The sequence below is a fragment of the Nymphalis io genome, chromosome 6, assembly GCF_905147045.1.
Source record: "Nymphalis io chromosome 6, ilAglIoxx1.1, whole genome shotgun sequence".
In the NCBI taxonomy this organism is placed as follows: Eukaryota; Metazoa; Arthropoda; class Insecta; order Lepidoptera; family Nymphalidae; genus Nymphalis; species Nymphalis io.
The window spans coordinates 2,973,183-2,996,986 of record NC_065893.1 but is presented as its reverse complement, the minus strand read 5'-3'; the positions used below and the strand labels follow the sequence as shown (position 1 = coordinate 2,996,986).

At 31.8% G+C, this 23,804-nt stretch overlaps 1 protein-coding gene across 7 annotated transcripts in view; it reads left to right on the top strand.

Moving 5' to 3' along the window:
• Positions 1-23,804, top strand: part of LOC126769137 (tropomodulin-1) — an 80,920-nt gene that overhangs the window by 27,178 nt on the left and 29,938 nt on the right. For 3 of the 7 annotated variants that reach the window (XR_007669337.1, XR_007669335.1, XM_050487736.1), the window contains exon 1: positions 7,258-7,601. The exons of 1 other annotated variant lie outside the window; for it this stretch is intronic. Coding sequence is in view for 2 of the 6 variants with exons in the window: in XM_050487736.1 (XP_050343693.1) it covers positions 7,482-7,601 (120 nt within the window). In the remaining 4 variants the exon portion in view is untranslated. Of the gene's footprint in view, positions 1-7,257; positions 7,602-23,804 lie in introns of those variants that run through there. 3 more of the 7 variants (XR_007669336.1, XR_007669338.1, XM_050487739.1) reach the window with 3 other exon arrangements.

Sequence of the window (23,804 nt, the reverse complement as noted above, 5' to 3'; positions counted from 1 at the left end):
TTCTATTTTAGTATAACAAAGTTTTGTTTATGACTGACTTGGCTAATCCGTTCTTGGCACAGTTTATGAGTACAGTGATTAATTGACACGCAGGAGTAATAAACTTGTGCTATCATCTTATTGTTACCTATGATGTGGGTCACTCGGTCTTATTATGGTTTAAATATTATATAATTTTATGAACTAATAACTCGTTCTAATTTTTCGTCTTTGTTTGATTAGTGGTTAGTTAATTTTAAATATCACTAAGAATTGCTTCAATGCGGAACGACGATTTTTGAATTGTCTATGACGTTTTTGACTAACATCCAACAAATCGGCGGATACCTAATCCATAATTTGGGGTATAAATCCATTTAAGCGTGGTGATTTTTTTTTAATAATTAATTTCGTTCGATAAATGGGTGCATTATGAAAATATTTTCATATTTTCGATAAAATCCTACGTGCAATATTATCTTGGTTGAATATTATCGTAACCTTTTCCTTAATGGAGGATGAGACCTTTTCTTAGCAGAACATTTATGCAAGATTTGTATCTCGACTGTTAGTCTATGACACTTACTGTATTTAGGATCAGTAAATCCATCACTCTTTATAGTTTCTATTTCCAGTATGGAGTATTAAAATGGATTATGCACACGTTAATTTTGTCAAGTACCTCGTAATTTGTAGCTTTATAAATTAGCCAATAGATCACTAGACTAACGAATATACGTGTATCGTAACAAATAATATAAATGCGAAAGTTAGTATTTTTGATACGCTTTCACATCTTAACTACTCCACCGAACCGTTATGAAATTTTGCTTACACGTTCTCACATACATAGAAGGGTATAAGGTACCTACTCCCAATTGCGAGCGGAAACTAATGTAATATATGCGGGCTGTTCAGGAAATTGTTCTACAAAAACAGCCAGATATTTTTGTCGCACTATTAAGCAAAGCTTACCACTATTTACTATAAAACGCAGACCCATCTCTTAACACAAACATTAACAAATAAATCTGAAAGGATTAATGTCTTTTTTTCCAAGATTAAGGTAATGTTTACGTATAATCTTAGATTTTAGAAGAAATACATCTTATGTAATTTGACACTGAATTGATGCCTTTTAAGAAAACGACTCATAGTTAATACAGTACACTAAGACGATTGCATATGATAATTATTTAATTCCTATTTGTCGTAAATAGACACGGCGTAGCTTATTGTAATAAATTTTCCCCTGACATCGAAATTAATTTTCACCTTAATGAGAATGCGTTGGGTCTTGGCGTGTCTAATTAGTCTATTTACCGCTACCTTTGCGTTCAAATTACAAATCATTCGTATTACAGTCGCTTATCAACTTAACAACTATCACACCTAGCTTTATAATAATAAAGAACGTCACTTCTTCTGGTATTTCACAATGAAAACCAATATTTCCAGGCGAATGTTTGAATTTTCTTTAATAAATACAAAAAAAAAACTAATTTCTTCTTTTTCGTAATTTGAATTGTGTAAAAACTATATATATATTTATTTTGACTTTACAAAAAAACTATTTTTATATATAAAAACTTTTTACTCGACACGCGGCCTTATCTCTAAAGCGGTGGTCTCTTTCAAGCAACATTTTGGCAGAGGTTGTTTACCTTTTTTTTAATTTTTCTATTTAATGATCTTAAAAAATAATGGTACAAATTAAAAAGCTTCTACAACGGCAATTTTAATTAACAGAAAACGCTTGAAAGGAATATGATATTAATTTAAATAAAGAATAAAACCATGTGATAAATATATACATTAAACTAAAGTAATCGTTTATTTTTTAATATTATTATTTTTAAATTAAAAACTTTAAGTTACAATGTCTTATCTATTACAACAATCAATATTATACGATCATTGATATTTCTGCGCACATTATATCTTTTTCGTGCAGTGTTTGCTTGGTAATCGCCCGATAATTTACTCTACGTGGACATAACAAGCTTTAGGTGCCTGAAAATATATACAACGGTATTATAATGTGTCTACCTTGATATTATAAACTGAAATAATATGAAATTTCAATCGGATTAGAAACTATCGCTTAAAAGCTGAAAAAAACAATCAATAAACACTTCCCTCTTAAAAATATTAATATGAATTTACAACACGCAAACAAAACAGTATATACAGTTTGTTCCAACACTAACGTAAATTGACAAATAGTTTTAAAGTTGATCTAAAATTTATGCTGATTTTTGACGATTTTTTGTAAACCTAATTTTAGATTAAATTGTATAAAATGATAAAACTATTTATTTATGAATATTTTTGCTGAAACGAAATGTATTCGTAAACATGCCAGCTAGTTATAGCTAAGAATATTATTCGGAATGTGTATACTTGAAACTTCCAATGCCATTTCAGATTTAATGACGCCCTATCGTGATAAAAAAATATTTCCTTGTTCTTATTTAATTTTATTGCGAAACACTTGTTAACAAATTACTGCGAATAAATATAACTTGTAAAACATCTACTCATGTCAATTAATCAAAAAGTGATTATGACTAATACATCGCAATTAGCACGCCTTGGAACTACTAAAAACAAAATGCCTTTTAATGCATTTTAATAGATACTATTAAAACTTATAAATACACTAATATAACAAGTACAAGTTAAATAATTAGAGAATGTATGTAACATGGAAATATCATATTATACTTATGTAAAATAAATATGTTAGTAAACGCAACAATAAAAGGATATTTTTATGATAAATCTTCATGTAGTATAAGGAGAGGACAACCAACATAACGGCTTCAATTGAAATCAAATTAATATCTAATTTTAGAGACTTAAAATTATTTTATTAATGTTGAAGAAAACTACTATATTGTTATTTAAAATTCATTATAAAAACTAATCGAGTGATTTCAGAATCGGTTTCAACTGAAGCGAATGGCGTACTTGAAGGATTAGGGCGTGGACCCATGTCTACGGTTCAGCACCGACCACCGTGTATCGGCACGGCGCCGCTGCCGGGACACGGCGCGGCGTCGTGCCGCAACACGGTGTGTCGAATGTCGTTTTTTTATTACATTTTTCTCTTATATAATATATAATTATAAAAAATATACATTGGCGTAAACTTATATTATTTATATAATTATGCATTTTCATTCGAATCGATCAAGCAATTTTTAAGAACCTACCTACCTACCTACCTAAACCTAGAGACAACATTATCAAAAAATTGTTAAGTGTGGATATAAGAGATGGTTCAGTGGAAACAACACGTGGATTTTTATCGAGGTTCAAATCCGGGGATGTGTCACTTAGTTTACAATTTTAGTTTTAGTGGAAGAACGAGACGTGCTTCCACTAGTGAAATTAAAAAATTACCTCTGACAACGTGTATATAAAATTTCACAGTGAGTAGTTAAGATGTGTAAGAGTAACAAATAAACAAATAAATCCACTTTTGCATTTATAATATTAGTAAGGATATCTAATGGTTACTGACTACTGTATAGCTTTCATTGTTTAATTATAAACATGCTTGTACTTGTACATATAATTGTTGTAATCCCCCTGACATAAGTAATTTTCTTATAACCACTAGAAGCTCCCCTTGCGTGTATATATTACACGTTTTATTGAAGAATAAACTCGTTTTTCATAGTAACTGTATCGATTTGCTTAACAAATATATCCTATATAATTCACACAATCGCCCGCACACACACATGCGCACACACACACAGTGTTGTAGGTTGACTTACAATCCAAGTAAACTTTGATTTTATCTGACAACCCAAATTAAAATTTAATTTGAATATTTAAAAAAAATAATCTATATAACGTTTTTTTTAAGATTACGTACGTAACATGAATAAAAATTAAAAAATTAATACTAAGAATTTTCATCTTTGCAAATAAAATTTGTGAATGTAAGAAAAACATTGTTTGAATGATAATATTATTTTATATAGATAACCCGGAGTCGAAGGTCCTACAGTACTATGCCAGAAACCTCCACGCATATGCCAATAACATCTGTTCAAAGTTGTAAAACGGATAAACGATGCGCAGACGCATAGAATATGAACAAATGCTTTTATATAATTGTCTAAATATACAAAAATCTCATACATATATCACTACGCTGACAATGAGTACAACTACGGTTAGTTTTATTAAAATAAGTTTCGTGGTTTCCGCGGTGTTTCGCACGGGCAGACATTAGTTTCAATCGTTCTGGCCTCTATATCGATTATCGGCCACTATTATTAAAGTTCACTATTATTCAGTGATGCTTGCCCGGGTTCAAACCCGGGCAAGCACCACTGAATTTTCATGTGCTTAATTTGTGATTATAATTCATCTCGTGCTTAACGGTGAAGGAAAACATCGTGAGGAAACCTGCATGTGTCTAATTTCACTGAAATTCTGCCACATGTGTATTCCACCAACCCGCATTGGAGAGTTGATCAAACTTTCTCCTCAAAAAGAGGTGCGGAGGCCTTTAGCCCAGCAGTGGGACATTCACAGGCTGTTACTATATACGGTACGGTATTATTAAAGTATTTTACGTCCATTGTGGCCCTGTTACAGTTTTATTTTGAGTATAGATATAGATAAAAATAATTCATTAATTTATTCCTACGTAGCTTATAGAATTAAATTTTTTGAATAAGACTATATAGTATGACTATGACAAATTTACTATATTTTTCGGGTAACAAAAAAAATCATTATTGAAGCCCGGGTAATGTTTACATACGAATAGAAAACATTGCAAAAGTTTAAAACAAGGGAATTCAAAGGGAAGCCACTATACGGTACACCCTGATTATTATAATCCGTATACCGTTAACCCTAGGCTTCGTTCTGAAGTGAAAGGTGATTAATATTAATGTAACCCAAAAAATTGTTCCTTTTTTAAATATTTATCTAAGTGACTGCAGTGCCAATAATACATCAAACTTAAATTATATTTAAGAAACGCATACACATTATTTCGCACGAATTATTTCTTAATTGAAAACCATTGGTTTTTTTTCTAAATAACGGAAGATGGATAGCGTTTACATAAATAACAATCAAATTATAATAATATACTTTATTTATGAAAAGTTCTTATTAACATTTAAGCGCGTGTAATTAAATAAAAACCGACAATGTTACCTGTGTTGCTATGCTTTCTTTATCTAGTAAAATTATTACAATACTATAATAAAAAATTACATGTAGAAACTATTTTAAATTTTTTGTTATATCACAATGTTTTTAAATACTATAATTGTTTGATATTCTAAATATTTACTATTCAATGTAGCATTGGTCAGGTCAATGTCGCAGTAAAGCATGTTGTACGCGCTATTTCTACCTTCCAATCCTTCATCTCACCTCCACTAATCTTGATTGTGATTGCAGGTAAGTCACCTTGGATGACGTCAAGGAATGGTCACGGACATGAAGCTGGCGTCATGTGAGTTACTATGAACGTGGATATTCCGTATGAATTAGACCAACGAAATTATCATATTATAATTGTTTCTTCTACATCTAAAAATAAAAATAATTCGTGATGATTATATTTGTCTAATCATGAGGTAAAGAATCTTAATATTAAAAGAAGCCTTTTGGATGATCTGTAGTATAGAAATCTACGTGAAATTTATGCGTTGTTTTATTTTATACTTATTTCCATATGCACTGAAAACTTTCTTTGCACAAAGCAAGAATCAATAAAAACAAATCTAAGTCAAAAATAAAACGAAAGATATTGATTTAAACGAAACGTATATTATTCAGATTTACTTTTTAAGTTTTTTCTAAGATCTAGTTATAATATGTTATATATATATATATATACATATATATATATATATATATATATATATATATATATATATAACATATATATAACATATATATATATATATATATATGATGTTTGATTTTCGCCAGGATAAAATAGGCTGCCTTAGTAACCGTCAGTTTCATAAGAGCTTACTTAAGTCAAACTTCCAGTTACTTATCGATTTAACAACCCGTCTGCTGTTCAATAACCCGCAAACCAGCCTTACAGGAAAAGCCAAGTATGGATGGCGTCATGCAATGAGCTGGTCGTAATGTAATATTTGTAAATGTGCGATCCCAAATAAATGGGATAAGGAAAATCAAATGATAATCTAAGTACTCAAGCAGTTTTTCTTTGCTATTCTTTTAACTTTTTACACGAAACTTTCATCGTGTAATAAATACAATATATAATTACCACTGAAATGTGGTACGATGTTAGGACATACTTGTAATTAAATATGCCACCATATGTTAGGTCAACATGCTATGCACATTGAAATTTAACGTGAAATAGGATTTCCAAACGAATTACCGTTTAATCGATTACAAAAAACCGAAATATGGCAGATATGACCCATATTTGTACGTTCTTGTAAATTTTCCACTCTATCAGAAAGTTAACAAGATGCAATTTTGTGTTACATGAAACCGTTACTAGGAAATCTTGTAATTTAAATAATTTGCTACATTCGATAGAGGACTTTATCGATAACGGGCTAAAATATAAAATCGTCTGAAAGCCCATGGTAAATGTGGTACAGATTTATCGTGGAGTATTAGGAGAGCCGCGTATTTATATTAAGTGGAGAAACTGTCGGCTCCTACGCCGACGCCGGTTTTGGACGGCTACATACAAGAAATATGTAATCATAAATTTTTTTCATGAAAACGTGATGCAAATATTTGATATTAACTGTCAAATACACATATGAATTCAATGGAATGTTTTATGAAATCATACAATGCTTTTTTTCATTGTACATTTTCTCGTATGTATTTTATATTTACAAGGCAATAAAGTCTATTATCGAATAACAATATGTGGAACATCATAAAGCTGTACCTGTAAACCAGTTTTCCATTCGTCACAAACTTTGATCAAGTCTAGTCGATGTGTGAGAAAATCTAATATTTTGCCAAACATAATAAAATTGACTGCCAGGAACCATTTGTGTCACAATAAATTTTTCTCAAACTCTTGCGAGAGTAAAGGTAAACTCAGAATGAGTTCGAAAATAATCAAAAGTATAAAACTGATATACGAAGAGACTACAGCGACACTTCACTCTTTCGGCTAGATCGTCCAACTAATAATAATCGCGCATGTGAAATGTTTTGGCTGGTGCTTTTTGTTCGCCGCGGTTATTTCAGTTTTCCAGTAGGTTTCTGAACAAGATCAACTGTGGCCGTCTCCGCAGTGCTCCTTTATAACAAAGTCTATACCAGACCTTATCATACGCGCTACCGTAGTGCCAGAAATGGATGTGATGTCTAACGACTTGAAAGGATACAAAGAAATCGTGATTTGAAAAATTCAAATGTGTCGAAAACGTCCTATCTGCTAGTGCAGTGAATGTGTGGAGATCTTTATTAGTTTAGTGTATATAGTGGAAAAGAAATTTTTCAATATGACGGAATTTTTCGGTACCTGGAGCGGCAAGAACGACGGTGTTGAAGAGATCGAAGAAACTGTTGAAACATTTACGACAACCACAACGAAGACGAGGAGAAAAACGACTATGCCAGAAGTAAGTCTAAACATCAGATAACGTGATCCAGGCTGCACGCCCTTGATCATGACTGGCGCAGGTATATTTTTGCCACGACCATTTATATAGCACTGCGTTCTGGATTCCGACGATAATTTTCACCTGACTTTGATCTTTAGGAATCCTTTAGCTTTCAAACGGTCAGCTTGAACAGTTCTAATTTGGTTATCGGTATCATTGTTAAGGTGTTTATTTTGGACAAGCGGACCGTGTTGATGTCACGGGCACCGACGATCCAGCCGTGATACAAACCAGCGTCTCATCAAGGTGAAGGCAATACGTGGATGTCAACGGGCAACTATTTTATAAATCAAGTGACGCACCGACTCCGAACTCTAAAAATACTAAATTTCAACTGCTGAATTTACTCGTATACAATATTTTAATTTCATGGGAACATTCCAACAGTTGCAGTATCATGCCGTCTTTTTGCTATTAATTGTTTTCAAAGATAATGTAAGATTGTTATCTTGTAAAGTTTTCATCTTGACAACGGCAAGCGTTGAAAAGAATTCAATCTTTTAATTGCCGCCAGACAATTTCTTTGTCTGATCTATTATTTCATCAAAACACGTACAACTGTCTTAGCAATTTAAACCGAAATTAATTTGCATATATGTTTTGTAAACGTCTTCTAGACCATTCTAATGAGAAAAATAATTTATATGTGTGACTCACAATTGGTCAGCTTTATGTCATTTTCTCTTTATCAGTTTCTTTGTTTATAGTTTTATATGAATAAAAAATAATTTGAAACTAGAAGAAAATTGAAACTTCATTTTTATTTATTTTTATTAACAAAAGAATAACATTCAAAATTACAAAAAAGCGTATGAGCCTTTTGTTTAGCTTACTAAACATACGAATAAAATTTGCAACACATTTCAGAACTATGTTGAAACGAAATAAAAACGAGCGTTTAAATAAAAATAACGTAGTAACTAAAATAGATAATGATATTAAAATATTTTCAAATGTTGTGATCGCTTCCAAATTTATGTTTTCGTTTACCTTCAAAACTAACCTTGCTCTTTGTAAAGATACGATAAGTATATGATAGTAGGGCTCAATGAGGATCGTACCCCTACAGTTATCATAGTATCATCATTTGTTGTACCGCCACACATCAATACTTCATATGGATTCTTCCGTATGAGTGAGTCAGTGTACAGACATAACATGATTGTGTGCAATGATGGTGTAAAGCATTTATACTTCTTAGAGTGCCAATCTATGAAGACCACTTACTATCAGATCACTTGCCTGTCTGCCGCTCTAAAATAAAAATAAAAACAAACGATATAAACATAAACATAACTAAATAGGGCGCGAAGAAAAAAACAATATACATTTTAATATTACGTTCATTAAAATACACTCACCGCCTCATGAAAACGTTAACGTCCCATGAATAGATCTTAAAACGTGTACAATTACTTTGTATTAAAATAAATATGAAAGAATTTTAATTTATTTCATTTTTCGGAGCAAAATATAAACATTTTACATCTGTTTGTTGGCAAGAAGGAATATAAGTATGGAGTAAATCTTCAAGGAATTAAATAATGCCAGTACCAAAACTCTATAGTTCCGGATGGCACCACCCACTCGATTATCCACGCCAACTAAAACTGACGATGTCTGCACATAAAACACTCTTTGAAATTATCAATTATTGTGGATTATTCCCAAAATTATTATTGGCAGAAAGAGAATCACATATTACTGAAGTGAACCTTTGGGCCCGAGACGGAAATTTCAAGGTCAAATATGAGTGCAACACTAATCTGTCCAAGAGTGTCGCGAGTATTACATTGGTGTAAGAGAGTTGCACACACACATCTGCGTTACAATGCATCTACTCAGATGGCTTCGATTGGCGGCCTCGTTAAAAAAAACTTAATTTATCCAAGTAGCAAAAAAATGTTTATTTTAATTTTGACTCTCCTACTTGCTTAATACTGCTAGATGTTATTATAACAATTTTGCCTAAAATACATAAACATACGGTTTTTGTTCGTAAACACTGGTACATACATCTCTTGTTCACACATTGTCAGATTTAAACCATTACTTATTGATTCGATTATACGTCTTAGACACCAAACATATTTAGATAAACTATTTTGTACGAGATTATATAAATGATAACAAATTATAGCGTCAATGTTTGTTGATTTTCATTTAAATCACGAATTATTATCGATATCCTGCATGAAGTTAATGAAAAAGAACAACTAAAAAGACAAACTATCGAATATCTTGCCAATTCTTCTCGATATAATAATATATGTTCAAAAAGTATTTGTAAGAGGTTACATGAAAGAATATTTTGATTTAAATCGATAATACTTTTTCCTCTATACCTTATATAGGTATTTACTGGTGGTAGGGCTTTGTGCAAGCTCGTCTGGGTAGGTACCACCCACTCATCAGATATTCTACCGCAAAACAGCAATACTTGATATTGTTGTGTTCCGGTTTGAAGGGTGAGTGAGCCAGTGTAATTACAGGCACAAGGGACATGAAATCTTAGTTCCCAAGGTTGGTGGCGCATTGGCTATAAGCGATGGTTGACATTTCTTACAATGCCAATGTCTAAGGGCGTTTGGTGACCACTTACCATCAGGTGGCCCATATGCTCGTCCACCTTCCTATTCTATAAAAAGAAAAAAATATTTTAATCTGTTATATTATCTATATATGTATGTGTGTAATTACAATGCAAAGCCGCGAGCGACAACTAGTAACATGTTTATGTTTAATAGTATTGTCTGATACTGAGGCACGATGATGGGAGTCGTGCATTTTAACTTAAGAATCGTGACTATCTTTAAATACTAAATACAGAGCTTCCTTCGCATTATTCATGTTCGTGTTTTGATTGTTCTTTGATTATAGGAGGGTATGTACGAGATGGCCTAGTGGTTAGAAGGCGTGAATCTTAATGATCGTGGGTTCAAAGCCCGGCGAGCACCACTGAATTTTCATGTGCTTAATTTATGTTTATAATTCACCTCACGCTTGACTTCAGTGATTCGGCTACTAAGCTTAAGGTTGCATATCACGTCGCGGCTTCAAATCCCGTGTCGAGCCAGATATTAAGTTTTTCCGTCAAAACATTCTCGATAGCAGTCCGGACTGAGGAACTCGTCAGTGTTTTACTTTTATTAAAGCCGTTGGTCCTGATTTGTCATATCATCTGATTATTAAAATGATATAGTCGTATATCATGATATTTCCTAGTTCTTTATATTGATAAAATTGATTTATATTTTATATAAATTTAAAATTATAGCTTTTTAAAACATCGGTTGCCTTTATTTAAGCGGTTAACATTAAAATATATGAAATTGCTTTCAAGAAACACATGTTTTAAAATGAGATAGAAGGTAAAAAATAAAATTATTTATTTTCTATTTTAATCTTCATATCATTTCTCAATATTTTTTTTCAAAACGTACATCAAAACCTGTGAAAAGGGCGTTCAAGCAATCGTTTATTATATAAGTAAAGACATAAATAATAAATAAAAAATATTATTAAATAAACTTTTCCAGTTAAGTACAACAAAACTTAACAAATAATACATTATGCCTTTGTATTAATGAACAATAGGCTCACATAATGGTGCAGAAAAGATTGCCTTGTATTTGAAGAGTAGAATCGCTCAGTACAAAGTTTCAACTTTATTGTCCATTCAACGTGAGTTCTCATATGTACTTATTTGGAAATAAGACAATAAGCCTTTAAGATTGTATTCCTTACTTAGTAAATGGATTAACTTTGAGTTAATAGACACAAATGTATAGTTGTTAAGTAGTATTTATTCAATCCATTTAAGAATAAATAATAAAATATGTAACCAAGTGTATGACAAATTTCAGGTCAATTGTTTCGATGGAACTTCAAATTTAGTTGCAGAATATGACCCACACATATGGATGTCCTTCTGATCAATTTCGGCCACGGCGGCCATTTTCAAAGAAGACTAACCAACTGCGCAGGACATGTTATAGTGCTCAATGTTACGGCTAATCCGAAACGAACGGAAAGAGTTAAGGCAGTGCCAACGGTTTTACGTGCTTTCCGAGGCACGGGATTGTACACTTTTCCAACTTCCTGACCATGACATTATTTTTGGCTGAATCCTTTTCAACCCTTAACAATCACTTTTTATCAACCTGACCTGGGACTTAAATCTAAGACTTCGAGATTTGTGACCTTATATCTAGCCATTAGACCAACGAGACAGTTACTCATAGTAACAGCTTAAATACAAGCTTGCAAGATAAGCTCACGTTTAGTCTCATTTAATGATCATAAACTTACATAGACTTCAATGCCACTAAGCTGTATGAAAGTACGGTTATGAAGTAGCTAATTCAATATTGCCTTGAAAAAATAGTTACAACTAATCTTTGTTTATTTGATATTCACACTCTCGCGATCTGCTTTGCCTACCCGTCGAATTATAAGAGTGACGATGAATAGAGAATGCACCTGAATTCAAACACCCAATTAAGTTATGTTGTCTATTATCCGATGAGAATGGTCGAGGCGACAGAAACATTATCATTATCTACTTCATCATGATGACTTACCCGAGATCAGACAGGACTGCCCACGCGTGTGTTGGGAGGCGGCAGATATTCGGTCTCCTATTTCCTTTTCAGTACCTGGAGAACGTGTTTGCAAAATAGCATGATTATCGGTTGAGTAGTTAAGACGTGAAAATGTAAGAAACAAACTCACTTCGCGTTTATAATATTAGTAAAAACTAGGGTTGATTTATAAAAAAAATAATCTTACTTATATTTAAGGCATGTGTTCCGTTGAAAAAGTTATTGTTCTCATAAATAATTACCCGCGAATATAATTAAATCGAAGGGCTTCGGCTCCAGTGGCCGTGAGTCAGGCGATGTTTTCGAGTTAGCTCTATTCACGTACACGCTGACGGCATTACAGTAACACTATATTACTTCCTTTGTTCCATTTAATCGTATAATTCTGGAGTACTTATTTGTGTGTGTAAATTTTATTTAATTAGGAATGTCTTTTCTTGCAAAAAGTTCTTATTCCTCTTCATGATTTTTTAAACACAATTATTGTTATTAATCTTGGTTCTGTTTTATTAGTCTTGGTCTGTTATAAATCATTTACACGCTTGGTACGTTAATTTTAAGGTGGAAGAACCATAGAAACATCAAATCAAAGTTCACGTTCGCAAAATTGGTACATATAAAAATAAGTGGAACAGAAAATTTACCTCAAGGTATTGCTACAGAGTGCTACAAGCTATTGTACTATTATTACAGTTATGCTCTAAGTTATGCTCTAGTTATGCCCTTAGTACTAAAGAGAGGTTATTTCTTATATATAATAAATACAGTAACCAAGAAATGGGTTCCAACATGACCAAAAATTATTTGTCTTTCTTCTTATTTACTAAGAAAAAATACAAACTAACCATAAAAACAAATTAAGCAATTCAACATTATTAAAAAACTAGTTCAGCGAAGTTGACCTACCTTCGTGTGTTATAAATCAGAAAGAATGCTGCTAAAACTTAAATAATAGTCAAAAAATGCTAAATATGTTCACTTTAGCAAAATGATTATCAGAGCAATCCATATATGCACATCATGCAAATGTCTTCCGTCATGAACCCACTGCTTCGTCCGCGTGACATTTAGTTTGATATTTTCAAATACCATTACTAAAATCAAGTTATTACGGACATAAGAATATCCTATCATGCTTCTGGATATGTAGCGTTTTAATGGTGAAAGAATTATTGTATTATCTTTTTAGTATTAATATAGATCTTCCTAATAGGATTTCCTAGCAGGATTATTTTCAAACTGACACAAATATCGAATTTAATGCCTTAATAATGTAGGTCATTTATTTTATTTATCTTGAATATAATTAAATTTAAATTACAATATAATTAATCATAAAATAAAATGAAATGAAAATCTACCACTATTTTTGAACATACTTATTATTTATTATTAAATATTTTCAATCCAAATTTTCCAAAATTTAAAAACACCGTAAGGCATATAATATCTACGATCCAATGATTGAAAGATTTTACTTAATTACTTATTCTTAAATATTACATTTTTATACAGACTACTGAATTTAATTTAATTGTCAGCTCTATTATTTTATTTTATTGTAAGCATTCTAATTTGCTTTCTTTTTTTAATTTAATTTTTTTTTCTTAGTTGATTAATGTAATTTAAATAGATGAAATATTATAATTTAACTTATTAATTTATCGAATTTAAATAATAATTATAAGCAACTGTCGATATTTATATTATTTTTATGAGCATTCCGTGTACACCTGCAAATTGAACCTGCTAGGTATTTTTGTTAGAAGTAGATATTCTCTTATTAATTTATTATTTTTATTTTTCCTGCTGTACTATTATGTAAGAACACACTTCGTTACTCGCTCGCAAAAAAAACAGCTTACGGTGATATTCTTTTTTGAGACGCATATCGTTTAAATGTTATAATTATTATAATGAATGTCGTATATCACTCTCTAATAATAATTGACCACAATGTACTTATTCTGCGATGAGCTTCCAGTTCTTACAGATTACCTCTACTGCATTAAAAATTTACTCAACTCTTTTTTAATATATAAGTTTATACCATCTGATATAAAATGTATGCATCGCTCAGTACCTTTTTTTAATCTGTTTATTAACAAATGTAGAATATGTGGCAAACTTGACAAGTAATTGCTTAGTATAAATTGTTTTCATGTAGACCACCTACACGTTCTCAATATGTAACATTTTCGCAAGTATAGGTTCCTATTTATCGGCTGCGATCTAAAACTAGATTTGAGGTAGAAAGGCAGAATAAACACAGTGCTATGATTTATTGTATTCGCTTGTTCTACATTTTGAAACAGTGTAACATTTCCTTGACACGTTGTTTTAATAATATGTATTAATTTTTGCCGCAAAACATTGTGCTAAGAATAAAAAATTGGCTATTTGATTTACCTACACTATCAATAAACTGATTTAATGACCATCAATCTGGAGAACTAAGACATAATGTCCCTTCTGCCTGTACTACACTGGCGTACTTACCCTTCAAACCGGAACACAAAAATAGTGAGTATTGCTGTTTAGTGGTAGAATATAAATTTGATGGGCGGACGCACAAAAAGCTCTACCAACAAGTAAATTTCAAAATGCACAGTTCAAAAGATAATAAATAATCCCTCTTATCTCCGAAACTACAGTCTGAAATTGTGATAAAAATACGAAATATATAGTTTCACTAATAGTCGAGAAAAACTAAATGAAAATCCTACGTATGTTAAATTTAAAAAAAAAAACACAATATTCCTGAAATCTTTCTATTAAATTCCAAATAACACTCGATTGTTTTATATATATATCCAATGAGATCCGTAAAATATCCCTCGAAAAATTCTCTCTTAACTGAGCAAAATGTAATGTATATAACGTTGTTCAAAATACTTATGTTTTCGGTTTTTTATCAACAATAATGTGTTTTAAAATAAAAAAACGTAAAAGTTTTGAACATTTAACATTAAAGACTGAGCAATAAAAACCTAATTTTTTCATATACATTTACAATCAAGCTGTCGTTCGCGACTTAATATCCATAAAATAGTTGAATTATTCTTTGCCACTGAAATAGACTTTACAGATATTATTAATAGAACTATTCCGAAACATCTGCACCGTTTAATTTCAGAACATATCGATCAAAGCATAAATCGTATAAATCTGATTCACGCTTCATCACCCATAGATTAAAAAAAGCATATAAAGAACATCATAATTAAAACCAAAGTTTAATCTTCATCTATTTGGACATATGAATACGGGATTTAAGTCAGTGGGGTCGACGCACTGACGCCCTCAAACGACTTTATGTTTATATTTGTGGAGAAACCGAGCTAGAAATACTGTTGAGTCGGGACACACCTCAATTTGCAATACTAACCTACTTAAACATGTCGATTGTCTGACACATGTCTGAAGATCTGCAAGTTCAAAGGTAATGTTTTAAAGATAATTTACGTGTCCTTAAGCGATTAATGCTTCGTATTACATTTTTTGTTATTTCTAACAACCCACAGATAAAGATACTTAGATATAAGTAGGCTGTTTTTATTTAAAATGGCTCATAATGAATACCGATCATCCATTTTCAAATACACCCAATGATAATGGTAGGAATATTAAGCAGAGAGATAGGTAGTTCTATCTAATACCTGGATTTTATTGCACTGAAAAAGATTATGACAGTCCGCAAGTATCCAATAACTAATATTTTGGATAAATGAATTAAAAAACAATCCTATCTGAACAGATAATGTTTATTGGAATTGTATGTCGTAAGAGCTTACATGAGATAGTTTAGTGTGAGTTGTTGAGAGTGGTAATCGCAGCAAAAGCTATATTGTCAGGATTCACACCTGGTCTGACAGATGGTCAGCATCTAGCTCTTCATGCCAAATTATTTTCGACTAACTATCCACTTAGGACTATAATTGTCATCGTAAGACTTAGATATCTTGCAGTTTCCTTTATACAACCGAGAACAGTTAAACATGTGCAATAACGTTCAAGCAATTTTGACGTCTTCGGTTACGTGTTATGGTTTATTTTAGTATGAATGAATTCGTATTTTTGGTTATAGATCAAACAGTTTCGACAGCGCAGACGGGTCTCGATGACAGGCGACGAAAGTGCTAATTGCCTACGACAACCAAACTAAATACAATACGTTTGCGAGCCAGAATATAGATTTTACAATTTATGTTCGCATTTATGCTTTTAGAAATGAAATGTTCACCAAAAGTGAAAATAAAAAAAATATTCACTATAAGAATAACGAATAATTTCAGGTATTATAATGTGTGTCGTTACATTTTTCACCGTAATGTTAAATAATTCATATCATCATAGTTTTACATTTTCTTCTATGTGGGCTAAAACTTACCGTCTGGATAATAAGCTTTTCTGGTGAAAAACAAGAAGGAATGCGGACTAAGTCCAAAATAGTATGAAGATGCGCTACTAAAGTATAAACTATCTAAAACAATACCCCATCAACAAACAGTTCAATAGCACTAAGAGTGACTTGTTAAAATAACAGTAGCTGTTTTATTTTAAAACGATTATTTTTAAGAAAAAAGAACCTTCAGTGACGGCTTATAAAGTTCGAAATCGCTTAACACGTTCTAATTTAGATACGTCTGTGTTGAATTAGGTGCATAAGCATCTAAAATAGATCGTCCCGCTCCGCCCCGCGGGATAGGTACATTTTTGGAAATCAAATAAAAGCCAGTCTATAAATATCAAATAAAACAAGGTTGAACGGAAATAGGAAACGCGAGGATTGGACAAAATGTTTTGTTTTCGGAAAGGTCGCTTACATGTTTATATATTACGTTTAAGAACAATATGTGACGTCATCGATGCTCGCCTGTAATAAAATACGGATTTCATTTGAGTGAATGTCTATTTTAATAAACGAAACTACAAATTTGTTCACAACAAACAACCTGAACGTTGTGATTTTATTGTAATCTGATCAATAAAGGATAGGTTTTTATTACCAATAGCTTATTCGTACAACTAAACATTACATTATTTTTGTATCAGAATCCGTAAAAATATATATTCAACATATAATTTTGATAGTTTGTTTAAATAAAGTTGAAAAAGCGAAGAAGAAAGAAAGATTTTTATGAGGATTAATAGCTTAGACATACTAAACTACAGTTTTCGATCTACAGTACAACAGTGCGACAAGTGCAGATCAGTATGTCTCCAAAAATATATATATGCTGTCGAATTTTGAAGACCAACAAACCTCGCATTAAAGTTTTTGTATTTATCTTATAGTTTTGTCAGCATTCGCTTCAAATTCGCCCAAACCGACCACATTCTCCTTAACTATGTAGGCATATGAAGCTATATCTAAAAATGTGAAGCATATGGACATAGTATATAGCCTATTTCCGTAAAATATTAGCATTGATAATATTAGTTGTCTAGGAACTGGTCATTTGAAATGCATATTTGCTAGTAACCTTGTGAAGCTTGAAAAACTAATTATCATAATAACATGTTCGCAGCACTGTCCTGCAGTCATCAATACAGTTACACCAATAATATCTAAATAATTCTCTTTCTTGATTCTAATTTCCATATATAAGTGATAGTCTACTTTAGGTGCAAGCCCGTTTCGCACGCCACTCATCAGATATTCTACCGCTTAACAGCAATACTTCCAAGTGTAGGGCAAGTTGGCCAGTGTAACAACAGGCAGAAGTGATATAACATTTTCGTTGGCAGGTTGGTAGCGCATTGGCGATGTAAGGAATGGTTAATATTTCTTACATCGCCAATAGACATTTGACCACTTAACATCGAGTGGCTCATTTGCCGGTCCTATATCATAAAAAATAGTCAACCACGTCGCTTATAGAATATAACCATCTATTCGAGTTTTAGTGTTATTAAACATATAATATATAACTGAAATGTTTAACTAACTACTCGAAGAAATTTTATTCTGAAAACTTTAAGGTCAAACCTATTTCTATGAAAAAGATAGCGATGTCTGTTATTTCTCTAATATCTACAAACCCTGCATCAAAATTAACGAGTTTATGTCGTGACTTATGTATTATTGAGCTTAATAAACCTCTTAATGTTTTACTTGGTAGATCACCTTTCTCCAGCAAAGACTGACGTTGCAAAGTCGGAAATACACATTACAATACACATTTCAATTTCAATACCAACATAGATTAAATTTTTACGCACTTAATTTGTGGTTATGGTTTATTTTGAGCAACCCTATATGTATCCACTTAATCACGCTGGAGGAACGTAGTGAAATAAGGTCTGAACTTAAGCGAAGGAGAGAGAGAGAGATTTGCTTAAATGTTAATGTCCCACTGCTGGGCTAAGGCCTCCTCTCCCTTTTGAGAAGAAGGTTTAGAGCTTATTCCACCACGCTGCTCCAATGCCAGTTGGTAGAATACACATGTGGCATAATTTCAATGAAATTAGACACACGCCGGTTTTCTCACGATGTTTTCCTTCACCGTCAAGGACGAGATGAATTATACACAAATTGCTATATATATATATATATATATATATATATATATATATAATATACCACTGCTGAGGAAGTAATTATTTTCTCGTTAGTTAAATATTTCCGCAAATAACATATTCATGTCTAATCACCTTGTTATATAATATATTTGCTGTCATATTTCTTATTTACTTGATACATAATATTAAAGTCCTCCGGACCGATTTCGGTCACGGCGGCCAATCTCAAAAGAAACTGAACACGATATATTATAGTGCACAAATGTGTGTGCGAACTCAAGCGTACTCTCTATTCCAAGACGACTTTACAACGACTTTACGTGCTTACCGAGGCACGGGGGTGTAGACACTTCCAACTTCCATACTCCGTTCTACTACTGAGAATTTTCGACAGAAAAACGTTTTCTTGGCCCGACCTGGGATTTAAACCCAGGACTTCGGAGTCTGCGGCATTATATCTATCCAACCAACGAGACAGTCAAAGTACATAAGATCATAACATAAGTACAAAACGTTATATCATATAACATATTGTTTTTTTTTATTTATTTTCGAGAATATAACTTTTATATAAAATATAAGTATATATCTACCTAACAACTAAGCTACTGTACAAATCATGACCACGAAATGGTTCGATTCGACTGAAGTCACTTTTAACATGTTTTTTATTACTGCTCAAAGGTACAAATGTTTCAACTGCAAACTTAACTGCATGAAAATATACAATAAAGAATAAGAGACGAATATTTGCGTCGCTTATTCTTCACCATTTTCACTCCACTGGAGTCTTGACTCAGGCCTACATCTTATGTTTCTCAGAGATATGACGAATGTGTCAATAAATATAACGTCCCAAAACAGAGCCCATTCCCAGGTCAGTCCAACAAGTATTTTGCTACCATCACGACGAATTCCATAGAAATTAATGAGCTTCCCGTCCCGGCTTCGCACGGGTAGAATAAGGGCCTGTATAAAATGTATATATACATAACGTAATACACATAACTCTAATGTTTTACGCGGCACACGTCAGTAAAGCTCCCAGTTGACATGATTTTTTCCGACATCTTCAACAATCATTGTCATATAATTTTCACAAAACCTCAATGAATTATACCTTTAACGGTACCTTTGGTGAAACCTTATAAAAATCCATTCGGTAATTTTTGAGTTTATCGCGTTTTTTTAATAGAATAGTAGCGGACGAGCATATGGGCCACCTAATGGTAAGTTGTCACCAACGCCCATAGATATTGGCATTGTAAGAAATGGTAACCATCGCTTACATCACCAATGCGCCACCAACCTTGGGAACTAAGATGTATTGTCCCTTGTGCCTGTAATTTCACTGACCCACTCAACCTTCAAACCGGAATACAACAATACCAAGTACTGCTGTTTTGCGGTAGAATATCTGATGAGTGGGTGGTACCTACCCAGACGAAGTTTCACAAAGCTCTACCACCAGTAAATTCGCGTTCTGACAGACTCCACGGGGTCTTTGTTTTACAATACGTAGTGGTATTTATTAATAATATTATAAATTGTTACGAAGTAAACATCCAAAATAATATATAAGCGGTTTACCACTATTTTATCTTTTATCTTTGGTGTCCAAAAAACTTGTAACGATTTTTTATTAATCAATATAATATGTCTCCATTTAAGACGAAAAATTTAAATATATAAAAATCTATAAATAATTCTATAATATTTAGGAAATTATTTCAACTATATGATAAATAGGCGGCAAAAATGCGGCTAAGATTTACATTTAATAAATACTAACATTTAATGTAGGAAATACATAATCTGTATAAAGTACTAAAATTATTTATAAGCAATACGACCTATTTTCATACAGATAGGTTTAGATCAGTCGTAAAATATGAGTTTATTGTGATTTAATTACGGAAGAATCAAATTATTTTGCTTATAATGATTCTTCCGTATTTCATATATTAATATTATTATCCGTATTCTATAGATAATATGACGTAAATTTATCTTGTAAAAATATCGCTAATTTAGACAATACAAATATATATTTTAATGTACGTCGCTTTGCCAAAAGATTAAATTAACATTACTAATACCAGACAAAATTTATAGTTGAATAATAAATCATAACTAAATTAATGACATTAAACTATTTAACATAATTTTAACAACTAGCAACTCGGGGTGGGTTGCTAGCCTTCCTGCGATTTACATTTTCTTTATTATCGAGAGCAGCGCTACTGCCTTAATAATACTTAGCATTCTTACCAATATGTGTATTTATTTTAATGTGCAATATGTACAACATCAAATGACCTTGGAGTTTTACTTTCATTGAGACCAAAGAAGTTTTTGATAATCGACTATATATTTGTAAAACAAAAATATTTTTTATAAAGCGAGAAAGAAATATCGAGTCAATACAAATAAATTACTAAATTACAAATGTCATCATTATATTAATATGTTACGTAAAATAAGAAAAAAAATTGTACGGTGTGTGAAAAACATCAAAATTTGATAGGGAATTTTATTGCCGCTATCAACATTATTCTATCAATGTCATTGAAATCTGCCAAAATGGCCGCCATTTCTTTGATGTCAAATAATTTGATATGAATTATCTTTTCGTACCTAGACCTACATTCGGCTAGGAAATGACTCAAATATTTATTATTGTTACTTGTGGGCGTTTTACTCGACCTTGGTTGTGACCGCGTCGGTAAATGTCCACTTCTACTTTATTCATTGTAATGTGTTTATTTTTGAGTCAGCCAGCGCGATATAGGAAAAAGATAACTAAATAATATTTAAACGTCAATATTATATTATGAAATAATATATAATTTAAACTAATAATCATTTTAAAAAACAAAAAAAACCTTCAGAAGCATATATCTGCAATCTTTTCATGGTCACCATTCCAATGAGCTCAAACCCGATATTTCTGCTGTAACTTGGTGAAAAATTGAGTATTTCACTGATATCAGATAATACTGTAGTATCAGGTCAAGGTTAGCAAAAATTTTGAATCGAAGAGACGAATAGTTACCAAAATCCCTTCAACAACTAGAAATGAGCTAAGTTCTTAAAACAGCTAAAAAGTTTTTCTCTAATCAAAGAACACGTTCGCTTAAATCACCTTCCAAGGAAAGAAACTAAATCAAAATCGATTCATCCGTTTTGGATCTACTTATAAAATTCCTCTTTTTTATTTGGGAGTTTAAAATGATTGGATAAATATGAGTAATATTTGCTAGAAATAGTTTAAATATTGCTTATTTATAAGTACATATTTATATATAATAAATAAGAATTTTAAATTAAGCACATGGTTACTCATTGGTGCGCACGTATTTGAACCCGCAATATCCTTTATTCATTTTGTGGTTAGAATAGGCTTTAGTAGTTAGTACTCATTTGCGCCATTTAAAATAATTACCTAGTTATGTAACTTATTTTAATACAATTAAATTTATATATCCGGCATGAAAATTAAATAACTTTAGGTACGTTTTTTGTCATCTTATTAATCTTCATTGAGGAAAACGCCTTATTTGTTAATGTTTATAATATTAATATTATATTTGCTATTTTAGTAAAGTTGAGACTAATTCTTATTGGAAACCACACTGTTTTGTATTTGCCCATTTAAATGTTTATAATAAAAAAAAGAACGACGTACTGTATATATTTCTGTTTCAATTCTACGACCTATAATTGTCAAAATGATATAAACGTTCTCATTAAAACTAGTACACTTACCTTTCCAACATTCGCATTAACAGCAGTTGTAATGAACGGATCCGTAACAAAACTTTATTTTAAGATTGAAGAAGGCGGGGGAAGCGTGACGGAATTATCACATCGTGTAACTGTATACAGTAACAATTTAGTTTAAAAGGTTAATGTATGTAAAAATATATATATCTAGTACGAATATTATAATAATAGGAATATAAAAACCTTTTATAAAAAGCTTATAAGTATTTAACTACCAAACTGAATACGATGAAGTTGGTTAGATGAGGATGTAACGAGAAGACCAGGGAGAAGACGTTGGCGCTATGTACACTTTCTACCCCGTTAGCATCACCAGGGCCAGCAACCATCGAAGCGTCACTGTATATTGTCACGGAGGGGGTACATATATTACAAACTTCATCTCAATCGGTTGCTGTCAACTGAATGAAACTCGGTTGCGAGATTTAACCACATACTAACAAGTGAAATTAAATAAAAGCTTTTAAAAACTCCACATAATCATAATATTGGCTCTGTCTCTCATCGGGAAAACAGTTTTAAAAACGAGTCGCAGTGAAAAAATACTGACGTGGATAGCTTTTAATCCCTTATTTCAAGACTATAGCGCCCTAGTGGTCCTACTGGAAAAATATTGACGAAAGCAATACAGCTGTATAGAGAGAGCCATTAGACCAACGAGTAAATTATGGTTTTATTTCGTGATATATGTATAATAAAAAAACCTGTTTAAATACATACGAAAATGTATCGAAAATGAAGCAATTAATTTAACTGCGAAAGTTACTGTGACTTTCAAGTTCACGAATCGAATATAAATCAGATTCGAGTTTCTATTACGCAGGACGTAATAAATATTAAAAAGACCAATAAATTGAATCGATGTTCGCCACCTTCAGAATACTAGTGTTATAGAATACTGTCCGTAACAGCCTGTGAATGTCCCACTGCTGGGCTAAAGTCCTCTCCATTTTTTGAGGAAAAGGTTTTGAGCTTATAAAGAACACTAACAGCACCTAAAAAAATGTATGTATATTTCACTTACTAATTTGTTTATCTTATAGTTTTTTTTGCAGTCGCAAAACTACTGACAGGAATTTTGTTGCTCGAACTTTTAGAGGAGATCCCGACTCGAGTTTCAAATTGATGAGCAAATTCCACCGTTGTTGCAGGTGATATTTTTGATTCAAAAATTGTTTTAAGTTTATTATTCTACAATTTTCGCTATAAGACTTTTTACCGTAAGTACAATATTTTAAATACGTAA